The sequence below is a fragment of the Scyliorhinus torazame genome, chromosome 2 (genome assembly GCF_047496885.1).
Source record: "Scyliorhinus torazame isolate Kashiwa2021f chromosome 2, sScyTor2.1, whole genome shotgun sequence".
NCBI classification, from domain to species: Eukaryota; Metazoa; Chordata; class Chondrichthyes; order Carcharhiniformes; family Scyliorhinidae; genus Scyliorhinus; species Scyliorhinus torazame.
In genome coordinates, this window is record NC_092708.1 from 186,837,132 (window position 1) to 186,852,367 (window position 15,236).

At 47.3% G+C, this 15,236-nt stretch overlaps 1 protein-coding gene across 3 annotated transcripts in view; it reads right to left on the reverse strand.

The window, feature by feature from the left end:
• traf3ip1 (TNF receptor-associated factor 3 interacting protein 1) overlaps nt 1-15,236 on the reverse strand; it is a 290,175-nt gene that overhangs the window by 236,838 nt on the left and 38,101 nt on the right. For all 3 annotated transcript variants that reach the window (XM_072481210.1, XM_072481192.1, XM_072481201.1), the window contains exon 2: nt 12,263-12,331. In XM_072481210.1, the coding sequence (XP_072337311.1) occupies nt 12,263-12,331 (69 nt within the window). The remainder of the gene's footprint in view (nt 1-12,262; nt 12,332-15,236) is intronic.

Below are 15,236 nucleotides of genomic sequence, written 5' to 3' on the forward strand. Positions count from 1 at the left end.
AGACGAGCTTCCGCTGAAGAGGGCGGAAAGGAGCTTTCGATACCTGGGGATCCAGGTAGCTAGGAGTTGGGGGGCCCTGCACAAGCTCAATTTGATGTGGTTGGTGGAGCAGATGGAGGAGGACTTTAAAAGATGGGATCTGTTGCCACTCTCGCTGGCGAGTAGGGTGCAGTCGGTTAAAATGACGGTCCTTCCAAGGTTTCCCATTGTATTTCAGTGCCTTCCCATTCTGATCCCGAAGGCCTTTTTTTAAACGGGTAAGCAGGAGCATCATGGGATTTGTGTGGGCGAATAAGACCCCCGAGTGTAAAAAGGGTTTTCCTGGAGCGTAGCAGGGACAGAGGAGGGCTGTGCTGGCGTTGCCGAATCTGTGTGGCTACTACTGGGCAGCCAATGTGGCGATGATCCGTAAGTGGGTAATGGAAGGGGAGGGGGCGGCGTGGAAGAGGCTAGAGATGGCGTCCTGTGTGGGCACGAGTCTGAGGGCGCTGGTGACGGCACCGTTGCCGCTCCCACCGACAAGGTTCGCTATGAGTCCGGTGGTGGCGGCGACTCTGAAGATTTGGGGGCAGTGGAGGCGTCATAGGGATGAGGTGGGGGCCTCGGTTTGGTCCCCGATTCGAGAGAACCATTGGTTTGTCCTGGGAAGGATGGATGGGGGGTTTCTGAGCTGGCATCAGGCAGGGATTAAAAGAATGGGGGACATGCTCATTGATGGGACGTTTGCGAGCCTAGGGGCGCTGGAGAAATTTGGGCTACCCACGGGAAACGCTTTTAGGTAAATGCAGGTGAGGGAGTTTGTGAAACGGCAGGTGAGGGAATTCCCGCTGCTTCCAGCACGCAGGATTCAGGACAGGGTGATCTCGGGGGTATGGGTTGGAGGAGGCAAGATCTCGGCGATTTACCAGGAGCTGCAAGAAGAGGAGACCTCGGTGGAGGAGCTAAAGGGCAAATGGGAGGAGCAGCTCGGGGAGGAGATAGAGGAGGGTCTGTGGGCTGATGCCCTGAGTAGGGTTAATTCTTCCTCCTCTTGCGCCAGGCTCAGCCTGATACAGTTTTAAGTTGTTCACAGAGCGCATATGACAGGGGCGAGGTTGAGTAGGTTCTTTGGGGTGGAGGACAGATGTGTGAGGTGCTCAGGGAGCCCAGCAAATCACGCCCATATGTTCTGGTCGTGCCCGGCGCTGGATGGGTTTTGGAGGGGTTTTAGAACATAGAACATAGAACAATACAGCGCAGTACAGGCCCTTCGGCCCACTATGTTGCACCGAAACAAAAGCCATCCAACCTACACTATGCCATTATCATCCATATGTTTATCCAATAAACTTTTAAATGCCCTCAATGTTGGCGAGTTCACCACTGTAGCAGGTAGGGCATTCCACGGCCTCACTACTCTTTGCGTGAAGAACCTACCTCTGACCTCTGTCCTATATCTATTACCCCTCAGTTTAAAGTTATGTCCCCTCGTGCCAGCCATATCCATCCGTGGGAGAAGGCTCTCACTGTCCACCCTATCCAACCCCCTGATCATTTTGTATGCCTCTATTAAGTCTCCTCTTAACCTTCTTCTCTCCAACGAAAACAACCTCAAGTCCATCAGCCTTTCCTCATAAGATTTTCCCTCCATACCAGGCAACATCCTGGTAAATCTCCTCTGCACCCGCTCCAAAGCCTCCACGTCCTTCCTATAATGCGGTGACCAGAACTGTACGCAATACTCCAAATGCGGCCGTACCAGAGTTCTGTACAGCTGCAACATGACCTCCCGACTCCGGAACTCAATCCCTCTACCAATAAAGGCCAACACTCCATAGGCCTTCTTCACAACCCTATCAACCTGGGTGGCAACTTTCAGGGATCTATGTACATGGACACCTAGATCCCTCTGCTCATCCACACTTTCAAGAACTTTACCATTAGCCAAATATTCCGCATTCCTGTTATTCCTTCCAAAGTGAATCACCTCACACTTCTCTACATTAAACTCCATTTGCCACCTCTCGGCCCAGCTCTGCAGCTTATCTATATCCCTCTGTAACCTGCTACATCCTTCCACACTATCGACAACACCACCGACTTTAGTATCGTCTGCAAATTTACTCACCCACCCTTCTGCGCCTTCCTCTAGGTCATTGATAAAAATGACAAACAGCAACGGCCCCAGAACAGATCCTTGTGGTACTCCACTTGTGACTGTACTCCATTCTGAACATTTCCCATCAACCACCACCCTCTGTCTTCTTTCAGCTAGCCAATTTCTGATCCACATCTCTAAATCACCCTCAATCCCCAGCCTCCGTATTTTTTGCAATAGCCTACCGTGGGGAACCTTATCAAACGCTTTGCTGAAATCCATATACACCACATCAACTGCTCTACCCTCGTCTACCTGTTCAGTCACCTTATCAAAGAACTCAATAAGGTTTGTGAGGCATGACCTACCCTTCACAAAGCCATGCTGACTATCCCTGATCATATTATTCCTATCTAGATGATTATAAATCTTGTCTCTTATAATCCCCTCCAAGACTTTACCCACTACAGACGTGAGGTTCACCGGCCTATAGTTGCCGGGGTTGTCTCTGCTCCCCTTTTTGAACAAAGGGACCACATTTGCTGTCCTCCAGTCCTCTGGCACTATTCCTGTAGCCAATGATGACATAAAAATCAAAGCCAAAGGTGCAGCAATCTCTTCCCTGGCCTCCCATAGAATCCTAGGATAAATCCCATCAGGTCCCGGGGACTTATCTATTTTCAGCCTGTCCAGAATTGCCAACACCTCTTCCCTACGTACCTCAATGCCATCTATTCTATTAGCCTGGGGCTCAGCATTCTCCTCCACAACATTATCTTTTTCCTGAGTGAATACTGACAAAAAATATTCATTTAGTATCTCGCCTATCTCTTCAGACTCCACACACAATTTCCCATCCCTGTCCTTGACTGGTCCTACTCTTTCCCTAGTCATTCGCTTATTCCTGACATACCTATAGAAAGCTTTTGGGTTTTCCTTGATCCTTCCTGCCAAATACTTCTCATGTCCCCTCCTTGCTCGTCTTAGCTCTCTCTTTAGATCCTTCCTCGCTACCTTGTAACTATCCATCGCCCCAACCGAAACTTCACACTTCATCTTCACATAGGCCTCCTTCTTCCTCTTAACAAGAGATTCCACTTCCTTGGTAAACCACGGTTCCCTCGCTCGACGCCTTCCTCCCTGTCTGACCGGTACATACTTATCAAGAACACGCAGTAGCTGATCCTTGAACAAGCCCCACTTATCCAGTGTGCCCAACACTTGCAGCCTACTTCTCCACCTTATCCCCCCCAAGTCACGTCTAATGGCATCATAATTGCCCTTCCCCCAGCTATAACTCTTGCCCTGCGGTGTATACTTATCCCTTTCCATCATTAACGTAAACGTCACCGAATTGTGGTCACTGTCCCCAAAGTGCTCTCCTACCTCCAAATCCAACACCTGGCCTGGTTCATTACCCAAAACCAAATCCAACGTGGCCTCGCCTCTTGTTGGCCTGTCAACATATTGTTTCAGGAAACCCTCCTGCACACACTGTACAAAAAACGACCCATCTATTGTACTCGAACTATATCTTTTCCAGTCAATATTTGGAAAGTTAAAATCTCCCATAATAACTACCCTGTTACTTTCGCTCATATCCAGAATCATCTTCGCCATCCTTTCCTCTACATCCCTAGAACTATTAGGAGGCCTATAAAAAACTCCCAACAGGGTGACCTCTCCTTTCCTGTTTCTAACTTCAGCCCATACTACCTCGGCAGAAGAGTCCCCATCTAGCATCCTCTCCGCCACCGTAATACTGCTCTTGACTAGCAGCGCCTAAGCGCCTTGGACTATGTCCAAGGTGGTGAACGCCCGGGTCAAGCCGAGCTGTGGGGTAGCATTATTTGGGGTATCAGATGAGCCGGGAGTGCAGGAAGCGAAAGAGGCCGGTATTCTGGCCTTTGCATCCCTGGTAGCCCGGCGGAGGATTTTGTTACTGTGGAAGGATGCGAAGCCCCCTAGCGTGGAAGCCTGGATTAATGACATGGCAGGGTTCATCAAGCTGGAGAGGATTAAGTTTGCCTTGCGAGGGTCTGTGCAAGGGTCCTTCAGGCGGTGGCAACCGTTTCTCGTTCCCCTACAAGGAGCCGTCTTCAACCACCCTTATGACGACCCTTCCCCCACTACTCATTTCCTAACCATGACAATGTCCACCACCCTGTAGTAGTTCATTATATTTGGCATCGCCAGCACCCCCACCCCCCTCGCCCCCACTGCAAAAAAGCCCTCTTGACCCATGGGATCTTCCCCACCCAAACAAACCTAGAGATCAGCGCATAAACCTTCTTAATGAACGACTTCGGGAGAAAGATCAGGAGGTTCTGAAATACGAACACGAACCTTGGCAGCATCTTTACTGTCTGCACCCGTCCAGCCAGCGACAATGGCAACACATCCCAGCTTTTGAAGTCCCCCTTCATCTGCTCCACTAGCCGAGCCAAATTCAACTTGTGCAGCTGTGCTCAACCCCGTGTCACTTGAAGTCCCAGGTATCTAAAGCTCGCCTCCACTACCTTAAAACTGGATCTCTCCTAACCTCCTCTCCTTCCTGCTGGTCTCAACCAGGAGCACCTCGCTCTTTCCCATGTTCAACTTGTACCCAGAGAACTGGTCGAAATCATCCAAAATCCCCAAAAGGCCCCAAATGCCACCCAATGGGTCCGAAATGTATAACAATAAGTTGTCCGCATACAGCGAAACCCTATGCTCGACACTCCCCCCGCAATCCCTTTCCAATCCCTCAATGGTCTAAGCGCCATTGCCAGTGGCTCTATTGCTAAGGCAAAGAGCAACGAGGAGAGCGGGCACCCCTGCCTCGACCCTCTATGCAGCCCAAAATATCTTAAACTCACCTGGTTCGTCCTCACACTTGAAACCGGTGCCTTGTACAGCAACTGGACCTAGTCCACAAACCCCTGCCTGAACCCGAACTGTCCCAGCACCTCCCACAAATATTCCCACTCCACCCAGCCGAAAGCCTTCTCCGCACCCATCTCCACCTCCCGCCCCTCCAGAGGCATCATAATTACAGCCTCCTAACTAAATAACAAAGGGTATCCAGAAACTGTCCAATAAATCAGGTTGACTGGTGTTAACATCCAAGAACTGGTCCATTTCTGACAGCAGAATCTCATCAATCTTTCATTCTGAAAGATCTATTTCTAAGCGACTCTGACAACTCTAGATATTCTCACAAAACAGAGATTTTGAGTCCGGACCTTATTCCTGCTTAGGGCATCCATTGTGACTACTAGTTGTAGGAGATTCAATGGTTAGGGGAATAGATAGGAGATTCTGTGGTCGCGAGCGAGACTCCCGGAAGGTATGTTGCCTCCCGGGTGCCAGGGTCAGGGATGTCTCGGATCGTGTCTTCAGGATCCTTAAGGGGGAGGGGGAGCAGCCAGAAGTCGTGGTGCACATTGGTACCAACGACATAGGTAGGAAAAGGGGTGTGGAGGTAATAAACAAGTTTAGGGAGTTAGGCTGGAAGTTGAAAGCCAGGACAGACCGAGTTGTCATCTCTGGTTTGTTGCCGGTGCCACGTGATAGCGAGGCTAGGAATAGAGAGAGAGTGCAGTTGAACACGTGGCTGCAGGAATGGTGTAGGAGGGAGGGCTTCAGGTATTTGGATAATTGGAGCGCATTCTGGGGAAGGTGGGACCTGTACAAGCAGGACGGGTTGCACCTGAACCAGAGGGGCACCAATATCCTGGGAGGGAGGTTTGCTAGTACTCTTCGGGAGGGTTTAAACTAATTTGGCAGGGGAATGGGAACCGGATTTGTAGTCCAGCAACTAAGGTAGCCGATATTCAGGACGCCAAAGCTTGTAATGAGGCAGTGGGGAAGGGAACACTGACAAAGGAGAGTATTTGCAGGCACGGAGATGGGTTGAAGTGTGTATACTTCAACGCAAGAAGCATCAGGAATAAGGTGGGTGAACTTAAGGCATGGATCGGTACTTGGGACTACGATGTGGTGGCCATCACGGAAACTTGGATAGAAGAGGGGCAGAAATGGTTGTTGGAGGTCCCTGGTTATAGATGTTTCAATAAGATTAGGGAGGGTGGTAAAAGAGGTGGGGGGGTGGCATTATTAATTAGAGATAGTATAACAGCTGCAGAAAGGCAGTTTGAGGAGTATCACCCTATTGAGGTAGTATGGGTTGAAGTCAGAAATAGGAAAGGAGCAGTCACCTTGTTAGGAGTTTTCTATAGGCCCCCCAATAGTAGCAGAGATGTGGAGGAACAGATTGGGAAACAGATTTTGGAAAGGTGCAGAAGTCATAGGGTAGTAGTCATGGGCGACTTTAACTTCCCAAATATTGAGTGGAAACTCTTTAGATCAAATAGTTTGGATGGGGTGGTGTTTGTGCAGTGTGTCCAGGAAGCTTTTCTAACACAGTATGTAGATTGTCCAACCAGAGGAGGGGCAATATTGGATTTAGTACTGGGTAATGAACCAGGGCAAGTGATAGATTTGTTAGTGGGGGAGCATTTTGGAGATAGTGACCACAATTCTGTGACTTTCACTTTAGTAATGGAGAGGGATAGGTACGTGCAACAGGGCAAGGTTTACAATTGGGGGAAGGGTAAATACGATGTTGTCAGACAAGAATTGAAGTGCATAAGTTGGGAACATAGGCTGGCAGGGAAGGACACAAGTGAAATGTGGAACTTGTTCAAGGAACAGGTGCTACGTGTCCTTGATATGTATGTCCCTGTCAGGCAGGGAAGAGATGGTCGAGTGAGGGAACCATGGTTGACAAGAGAGGTTGAATGTCTTATTAAGAGGAAAAAGGTGACTTATGTAAGGCTGAGGAAACAAGGTTCAGACAGGGCATTGGAGGGATACAAGATAGCCAGGAGGGAACTGAAGAAAGGGATTAGGAGAGCTAAGAGAGGGCATGAACAATCTTTGGCGGGTAGGATCAAGGAAAACCCCAAGGCCTTTTACACATATGTGAGAAATATGAGAATGACTAGAGCGAGGGTAGGTCCGATCAAGGACGGTAGCGGGAGATTGTGTATTGAGTCTGAAGAGATAGGAGAGGTCTTGAATGAGTACTTTTCTTCTGTATTTACAAATGAGAGGGGCGATATTGTTGGAGAGGACAGTGTGAAACAGATTGGTAAGCTCGAGGAAATACTTGTTAGGAAGGAAGATGTGTTGGGCATTTTGAAAAACTTGAGGATAGACAAGTCCCCCGGGCCTGACGGGATATATCCAAGGATTCTATGGGAAGCAAGAGATGAAATTGCAGAGCCGTTGGCAATTATCTTTTCGTCCTCACTGTCAACAGGGGTGGTACCAGGGGATTGGAGAGTGGCGAATGTCGTGCCCCTGTTCAAAAAAGGAACTAGGGATAACCCTGGGAATTACAGGCCAGTTAGTCTTACTTCGGTGGTAGGCAAAGTAATGGAAAGGGTACTGAAGGATAGGATTTCTGAGCATCTGGAAAGACACTGCTTGATTAGGGATAGTCAGCACGGATTTGTGAGGGGTAGGTCTTGCCTTACAAATCTTATTGAATTCTTTGAGGAGGTGACCAAGCATGTGGATGAAGGTAAAGCAGTGGATGTAGTGTACATGGATTTTAGTAAGGCATTTGATAAAGTTCCCCATGGTAGGCTTCTGCACAAAGTAAGGAGGCATGGGATAGTGGGAAATTTGGCCAGTTGGATAACGAACTGGCTAACCGATAGAAGTCAGAGAGTGGTGGTGGATGGCAAATATTCAGCCTGGATCCCAGTTACCAGTGGTGTACCGCAGGGATCAGTTCTGGGTCCTCTGCTGTTTGTGATTTTCATTAATGACTTGGATGAGGGAGTTGAAGGGTGGGTCAGTAAATTTGCAGACGATACGAAGATTGGTGGAGTTGTGGATAGTAAGGAGGGCTGTTGTCGGCTGCAAAGAGACATAGATAGGATGCAGAGCTGGGCTGAGAAGTGGCAGATGGAGTTTAACCCTGAAAAGTGTGAGGTTGTCCATTTTGGAAGGACAAATATGAATGCGGAATACAGGGTTAACGGTAGAGTTCTTGGCATTGTGGAGGAGCAGAGAGACCTTGGGGTCTATGTTCATACATCTTTGAAAGTCGCCACTCAAGTGGATAGAGCTGTGAAGAAGGCCTATGGTGTGCTCGCGTTCATTAACAGAGGGATTGAATTTAAGAGCCATGAGGTAATGATGCAGCTGTACAAAACCTTGGTAAGGCCACATTTGGAGTACTGTGTACAGTTCTGGTCGCCTCATTTTAGGAAGGATGTGGAAGCTCTGGAAAAGGTGCAAAGAAGATTTACCAGGATGTTGCCTGGAATGGAGAGTAGGTCTTACGAGGAAAGGTTGAGGGTGCTAGGCCTTTTCTCATTAGAGCGGAGAAGGATGAGGGGCGACTTGATAGAGGTTTATAAGATGATCAGGGGAATAGATAGAGTAGACAGTCAGAGACTTTTTCCCCAGGTGGAACACACCATTACAAGGGGACATAAATTTAAGGTGAAAGGTGGAAGATATAGGAGGGATATCAGAGGTAGGTTCTTTACCCAGAGAGTAGTGGGGGCATGGAATGCACTGCCTGTGGAAGTAGTTGAGTCGGAAACATTAGTGACCTTCAAGCAGCTGTTGGATAGGTACATGGATTACGGGAAAATGATATAGTGTAGATTTATTTGTTCTTAAGGGCAGCACGGTAGCATTGTGGATAGCACAATTGCTTCACAGATCCATGGTCCCAGGTTCGATTCCAGCTTGGGTCATTGTCTGTGCGGAGTCTGCACGTCCTCCCCGTGTCTGCGTGGGTTTCCTCCGGGTGCTCCGGTTTCCTCCCACAGTCCAAAGATGTGCGGGTTAGGTGAATTGGCCAATGATAAATTGCCCTTAATGTCCAAATTGCCCTTGGTGGTGGGTGGAGGTGTTGAGTTTGGGTAGGGTGCTCTTTCCAAGAGCTGGTGCAGACTCAAGGGGCCGAATGGCCTCCTTCTGCACTGTAAATTCAATGATAATCTATGATTAATCTAGGACAAAGGTTCGGCACAACATCGTGGGCCGAAGGGCCTGTTCTGTGCTGTATTTTCTATGTTCTATGTTATGTTCTATGTTCAAAAGAGTGAACAAAAGAGTGATTTGAATGGCATAACGAGGAGCAGGGAAGGGCATGAAATCAGGTAAGATATAAGGGGTGCCGTGTCCATCACTTTCCCACTGTATTTTACCAATGGAGGGGGTAGGTGGCAGATGGCCCACCTACCCCAAGGCCAACAGATGCCCTTAAGTGGTCAATTAAGAGTTACTTAATGGCCTCTTCCTGCCACTACTGGTAAGATCACCACCCTCCCTTTTTGCTGTGGCCTGCCTGATTGGCCATAGCGAGGGCCAACCCCACTTACCTCACTTTGGGGGCTTCCTCCATCATGGCTGGTCTGAGGACTGCCACTGTTCATCAGACACAGTTCCAGATTTTTCCTCTTTTTCACTACCCCCTCCCCCGCGATGAACAGCCCCTCAAACACAGTCACAAACATCCCCCACCTTTCCTCAAACCCTCCTGAAGAGCCCCTTAACTCATACATTTTCTTCTCTAATCGCCGGAAGTCATACAGGTCACCCAACTAAGCCGTTACCCCCGGTGGCGATGCCGACCGCCACTCTAGCAAAATTCGCCGCCATGCAATCAGGGAGGCGAAGGACAAGACATCGGCCTTCCTCCTCTCCATGAGCTCCGGCTTCTCGGAGACCCCAAATATCGCCATCAAAGGATCCGGGCCCACCTCCTACTCCAGTATCCTGGCTAAAACTGCGAACACTCCCGCCCAGAATCTTGCCAATTTTGCGCAACCCCAAAACATGTGCGCGTGATTCGCTGACTCCCGCCCACACCTCTCACACTCATCTGCTACCCCCTGAAAGAATCCACTCATTCTCACCCAAGTCATACGGACCCCGTGTACCACCTTAAATTGCATCAGGCTCATCCTTGCACATCAGGAGGTGCCGTATTCCCCTACGCTGTGCCTCACTCCATGCTCCCCAATTGATCTCCATTCCCAACTCCGCTTCCCACTTCTCCTTGATCTTCAGCACCCGCTCACCTCCCTGCTCCCCCAGCCACTTGTATATATCCCCAATTCTTCCCTCCCCTTCCACATCCGGGAGCAGCAGTCGCTCCAGCAGAGTGTATCTTTCTTTTGTATTTCAATGCGGTATTGTTTGTTTACTCTCTGATTTATCATGGACCTGATACTATTATATTTACAACATTAAGAACAACTAAACTGCTCTTCACCAAAAAAAACATTTACTTTTGCGCAAGCAAGCATACATTTTGATTCACATTTTCTTAACTCTATTTTGTTTGTAGGTGTGTATCCTTTACTGGCTCCCAGATAAGCATCGGGACAGGTCTGGCCATTCAGGCCACTCCACCATTCGAATTGATCATGGCTAAACTGTAACTCAACTCCATTTATCTATATGTCTCCATATCCTTTGATAACTCTGATCAACAAAAATCTGAAACATTTCAATTGACCCAGCAGAGTGTTCTGGGCACAGAGTTCCAGGTTTCAACTAATCTTCGTGTAAAAAGGTGTCTCCACTCCAAAATGGCTCAGCTCTAATTTCAAGATTATGCTGCCAGCAGAGTAATTAGTTTGTCTATTGAATTTCTTTCTTGAATCCTTTTATCATTTTAAAGAGCTTGTGTAGGCCACCAATCAACCCCAGAAAAATACAAATCAAGTTAACGCTGCCTTTCCTCAATTTAACCCTCTAAGCCCTGGTAATATTCTTATGGATTTGCATGTACCCCTCCCAACGCCAAATATCCTTCTCGATGTGAGGCACCAATTGAACACACTACTTCAAATGGGGTCTGATCTAAAGTTGGACTTGGGATAAATGTCAACATTCCATTCGCCTTTTTGATTGTTTAACGTACATTTCAACTAGCTTTAAATGATTTGAGCGCGTGGATTTCAAATTCCTTTTTCTCCTTTACAGTTCCAAGATTCTCACCATTTAGAAAATATTCTGATTAACCTTTATTAGATCCAAAGTAAATGACCTCACATTTGCTTTAATTTTGCCATTCACTGGTGCTACCACTTCACTTGTGGATAGCACTGTGGCTTCACAGCGCCAGGGTCCCAGATCAATTCCCCACTGGGTCACTGTCTGTGCGGAGTCTGCACGTTCTCCCAGTGTCTGCGTGGGTTTCCTCCGGGTGCTCCAGTTTCCTCCCACAGTCCAAAGACGTGCAGGTTAAGTGGATTGGCCATGCTAAATTGCCCTTAGTGTCCAAAAAAAAGGTTAGGAGGGGTTATTGGGTTATAGGGATAAGGTAGAAGTGAGGGTTTAACGTGGGTCGGTGGTGCAGACTCGATGTGCCGAAAGGCCTCATTCTGCACTGTAGGTTCTATGTTCTATGTTCACTTAACCTAACCATGTGCCTTCGCAACTTCCTGCTCCCGTCTGAAATACTGAGACCCCGCCCTAATTTAGTGTCATGTGCAACTCTCTATTGGGCAGCACAGTGGCGCAGTGGTTATCACTGGTGCCTCACGCCGCCGAGGACCCGGGTAGGATCCCGGACCCGGATCACTGTCTGTGGGGAGTTTGCACATTCTCCCCGTGTCTGCGTGGGTCTCAACCCCACAACCCAAAAAGATGTGCAGGTTAGATGGATTGGCCACGCTAAATTGCCCCTTAATTGAATAAAAAAATTGGGTACTCTAAATTTATTTTTTTTAATCCGCAACTCTCGATTGCATCATCCAAGTCTTGTTTAAAATACAGATCCTTAGAGAACACCCCTTATTGGATTAGATTGGATTGATTTGTCATGTGTACCGAGGTACAGTGAAAAGTATTTTTCTACGAGCAGCTCAAACAGATCATTTTACATGAAAATAAAATAAAAAGAAAATACATGATAGGGCAACACAAGGTACAGTCAGTGCAAGGCAACTAATTTCCAAACCAAGATAAAGGGCTATTGCCAATTTTGTATGCTCTCATTTTTCCAATTATCTTCAGTGTAGAACTGGGAGGAACTCCACTGGGAATGTGAGATTGGTGAATCAACCCGTACATCAATTAAACTGTACTAGTGGTTATTTCTTAATGATTTAATCTAAACAGCATATATAAGCTATGCAATGTATACAATTACTTTTCACATACCTTGACATTATCAGATTTCATCTCAAACTCTGTATATAGTCCTTTCAAAAACCCAGTGGTCCTTATAACCTATAAACAGAAAAGGACAGTAATGTGAACACTTATTTATTCAACTATTATTAGCAATAATGGTTCATCCCCCTCAATCACCAGTTCCTTTCTTCTTCAAAACTGCTGTCCTCACTCCCTCTTCAACAAACGCACTCGCAACACTTTCTTTCACACCAAACATCAAAAGTCTCTCACGGTCCTTGAAAGTGTTATCACTTCCCAATATTGTGCTCCTCTGTCCTAAAAAACAGACTTAAAGTCACAAATGACACCCCGAGTTACTCCCTACTCAGCATCTAATCATGGTGATCGAGATTCTTCGCCAAAACTCCTCCTCCAGCATACAGCTTGGTGGAACTGTTCTTATTTCAATCATTCCATTCCTATTTTTTTCATTCATTTACGGAATGTGGGCATCACAGGTTAAGCCAACATTTATTGCCCATCCCTAGCTGCCCTTCAGAAGGTGGTGGTGAGTTGCCATTTGAACAGCATGCAGTCCTGGAAGTGTCGGTACACCCACAGTGCTGTTTGGGAGGGAGTTCCAGGATGTTGTCACTGGAACAGTGACGGAGCGGCAGTATATTTTCAAATCAAGTGGGGGGTGACTTGGGTGGGGAACCTCCAGGTGGTGGGTTCCCAGGTATCTGCTGCTCTTGTCCTTCTAGATGGCAGTGGTCATGGTATTGGAAGGTGTTGTCTAAGGAACCTTGGTGAGTTACTGCAGTGCATCTTGTAGATGGTACACCATGCTGCCACTGTTTGTCGATGGTGGGGGGTTTGAATGTTTGTGGAAGGGGGAGCAATCAAGCGGGCTGCTTTGTCCTGGATGGTGTTGAACTTCTTGAATGTTGTTGGAACTGCATTCATCCAGGCAAGTGGAGAGTATTCCATTACACTCCTGACTTGTGCCTTGTAGATGATGGACAGATTTTGGGGGCTCAGGAGGTGAGTTACTCGCCATAGGATTGCTAGCCTTTGACCTGCCCTTGTAGCCACAGTATTAATGTGGCTAGTCCAATTCAGTTTCTGATCAATGGTAACCCCCAGGATGCCGATTGTGGGGATTCAGCGATTGTAATGCCATTGAATGTCAAGGGGCGCTTGCAGGAGATGGTCATTGCCTGACACTTGTGTGGCGTGAATGCAACTTGTCACTTGTCAGCCCAAGCCTGGATATTGTTCAGGTCTTGCTGCATTTGGACATAGACTGCTTCATTTTGAGGAGTCGCGAATGGTGATGAATATTGTTCAGTCATCCACAAATGTCCCCACTTCTGACTGTATGGAAGGCAGGCCATTGATGAAGTAGCTGAAGATGGTTGGGCCTAGGACACTTCCCTGAAGAACTCCTGTAGTGATGTCCTGGAGTTGAGATGATTGACCTCCAACACCACAACCATCACCCTTTGTGGCAGGTATGACTCCAACCAGCGGAGAGTTTTCCCCATGATTCCCATTGACTCCAGTTTAGCTAGGGCTCCTTGACGCCATCTCGGTCAAATGGTGCCTTGGTGTCAGAGACAGTCACTCTCACCTCATCTCTGGCATTCAGCTCTTTTGTCCATGTTTGAACCAAGGCTGTAATGAGGTCAGGAGCTGAGTGGCCCTGGCGGAACACAAACTGAGCGTCCGTGAGCAGATTATTTCTGAGTAAGTGCCACTTGATAGCACTGCCAATGACTCCTTCCATCACTTTGCTGATGATGAAGAGTAGACTGATAGGGCAGTAATTGGCTGGGTTGGATTTGTCCTGTTTCTTGTTCACAGGACACACCTGGGCAATTTTCCACATTACAGGGTAGATGCCAAAGTTGTAGCTATACTGCAACAGCTTGGCTTGGGGTGTGGCAAGTTCCGAAGCACAAGTCTTCAGTACTGTTGCTGGGATATTGTCAGGGCCCAGAGCCTTTGCAGTATTTATCCAAAGATAGCCAGAGCGTTTTCATTAGAGCTTTATTTACCATTACCATCAGCTCAGGTAATTACCATTACCTCAAGTATCACCCAAAAATCTACCGTCATTCCCTTTCTTTTTCCTCATATATACATTTCCCTGAGTGACATCATCAATTGTCATTAGATGACAGCTTCTGTATACCGATGATTAGTGAAACCCAGCTGTACTGCACCACTGTTTCTCAGCTCAGTGACTGCCTCCAAACCGGCAGGTTGTTTGTCTGCCATCCAGTCTTACACAAGCTTCAACATCTAGCTCAACATTGAAACCATAACCAGCATATTTGACCCATTATAAGTTCTATTCCAACCAGCTCTTCCACCATTTCCTTTCTAAAAATATCCTCAAAACCCATTCCCTTGGTCCAAACTTTTGGTTATTCCTCTGGTCCAATTTTTTTGCATACACCTATCCATGTAATATCCTGAAACCATGTAATAGCTATATTAATACAAGTTATTGCTCATGTGTGAATTGGGCAATTACTTTGTCCAGATTGTAATACTTTTACAATAATTATAGATACTTAAGCAAAAAGCAACATATCCACTTGCAATAATTTAAAAACAACATAAATAGTTATTAGTAATATACCATCCTCCACAAATAAATTAAAGGTAAATGGAAAAGTAATGGAAGCTGAAGGAGAAATGTTGACAGATTGTTGATAGGCTGGCACAGTGGTTAGCACTGCTGCCTCTCAGCACCAGAGAAACTGCCACATTCTTCCCGGGTCTGCGTGGGTTTCCTCCGGATGCTCCGTTTTCCTCCCACAGTCCAACAATGTGCAGGTTATGTGGATTGGCCATGCGAAAATGGTCCCTTAGTGACCAGAGATGTGCAGGTTAGGTGGGGTTACAGGGATAGGGCAGGAGAGTGGGTCTAGGAGGATACTCTTTCAGAGGGTTGGTGCAGACTCCATGGGCCGAATGGCCTCCTTCTGCACTGTAGGAATTCTATGGA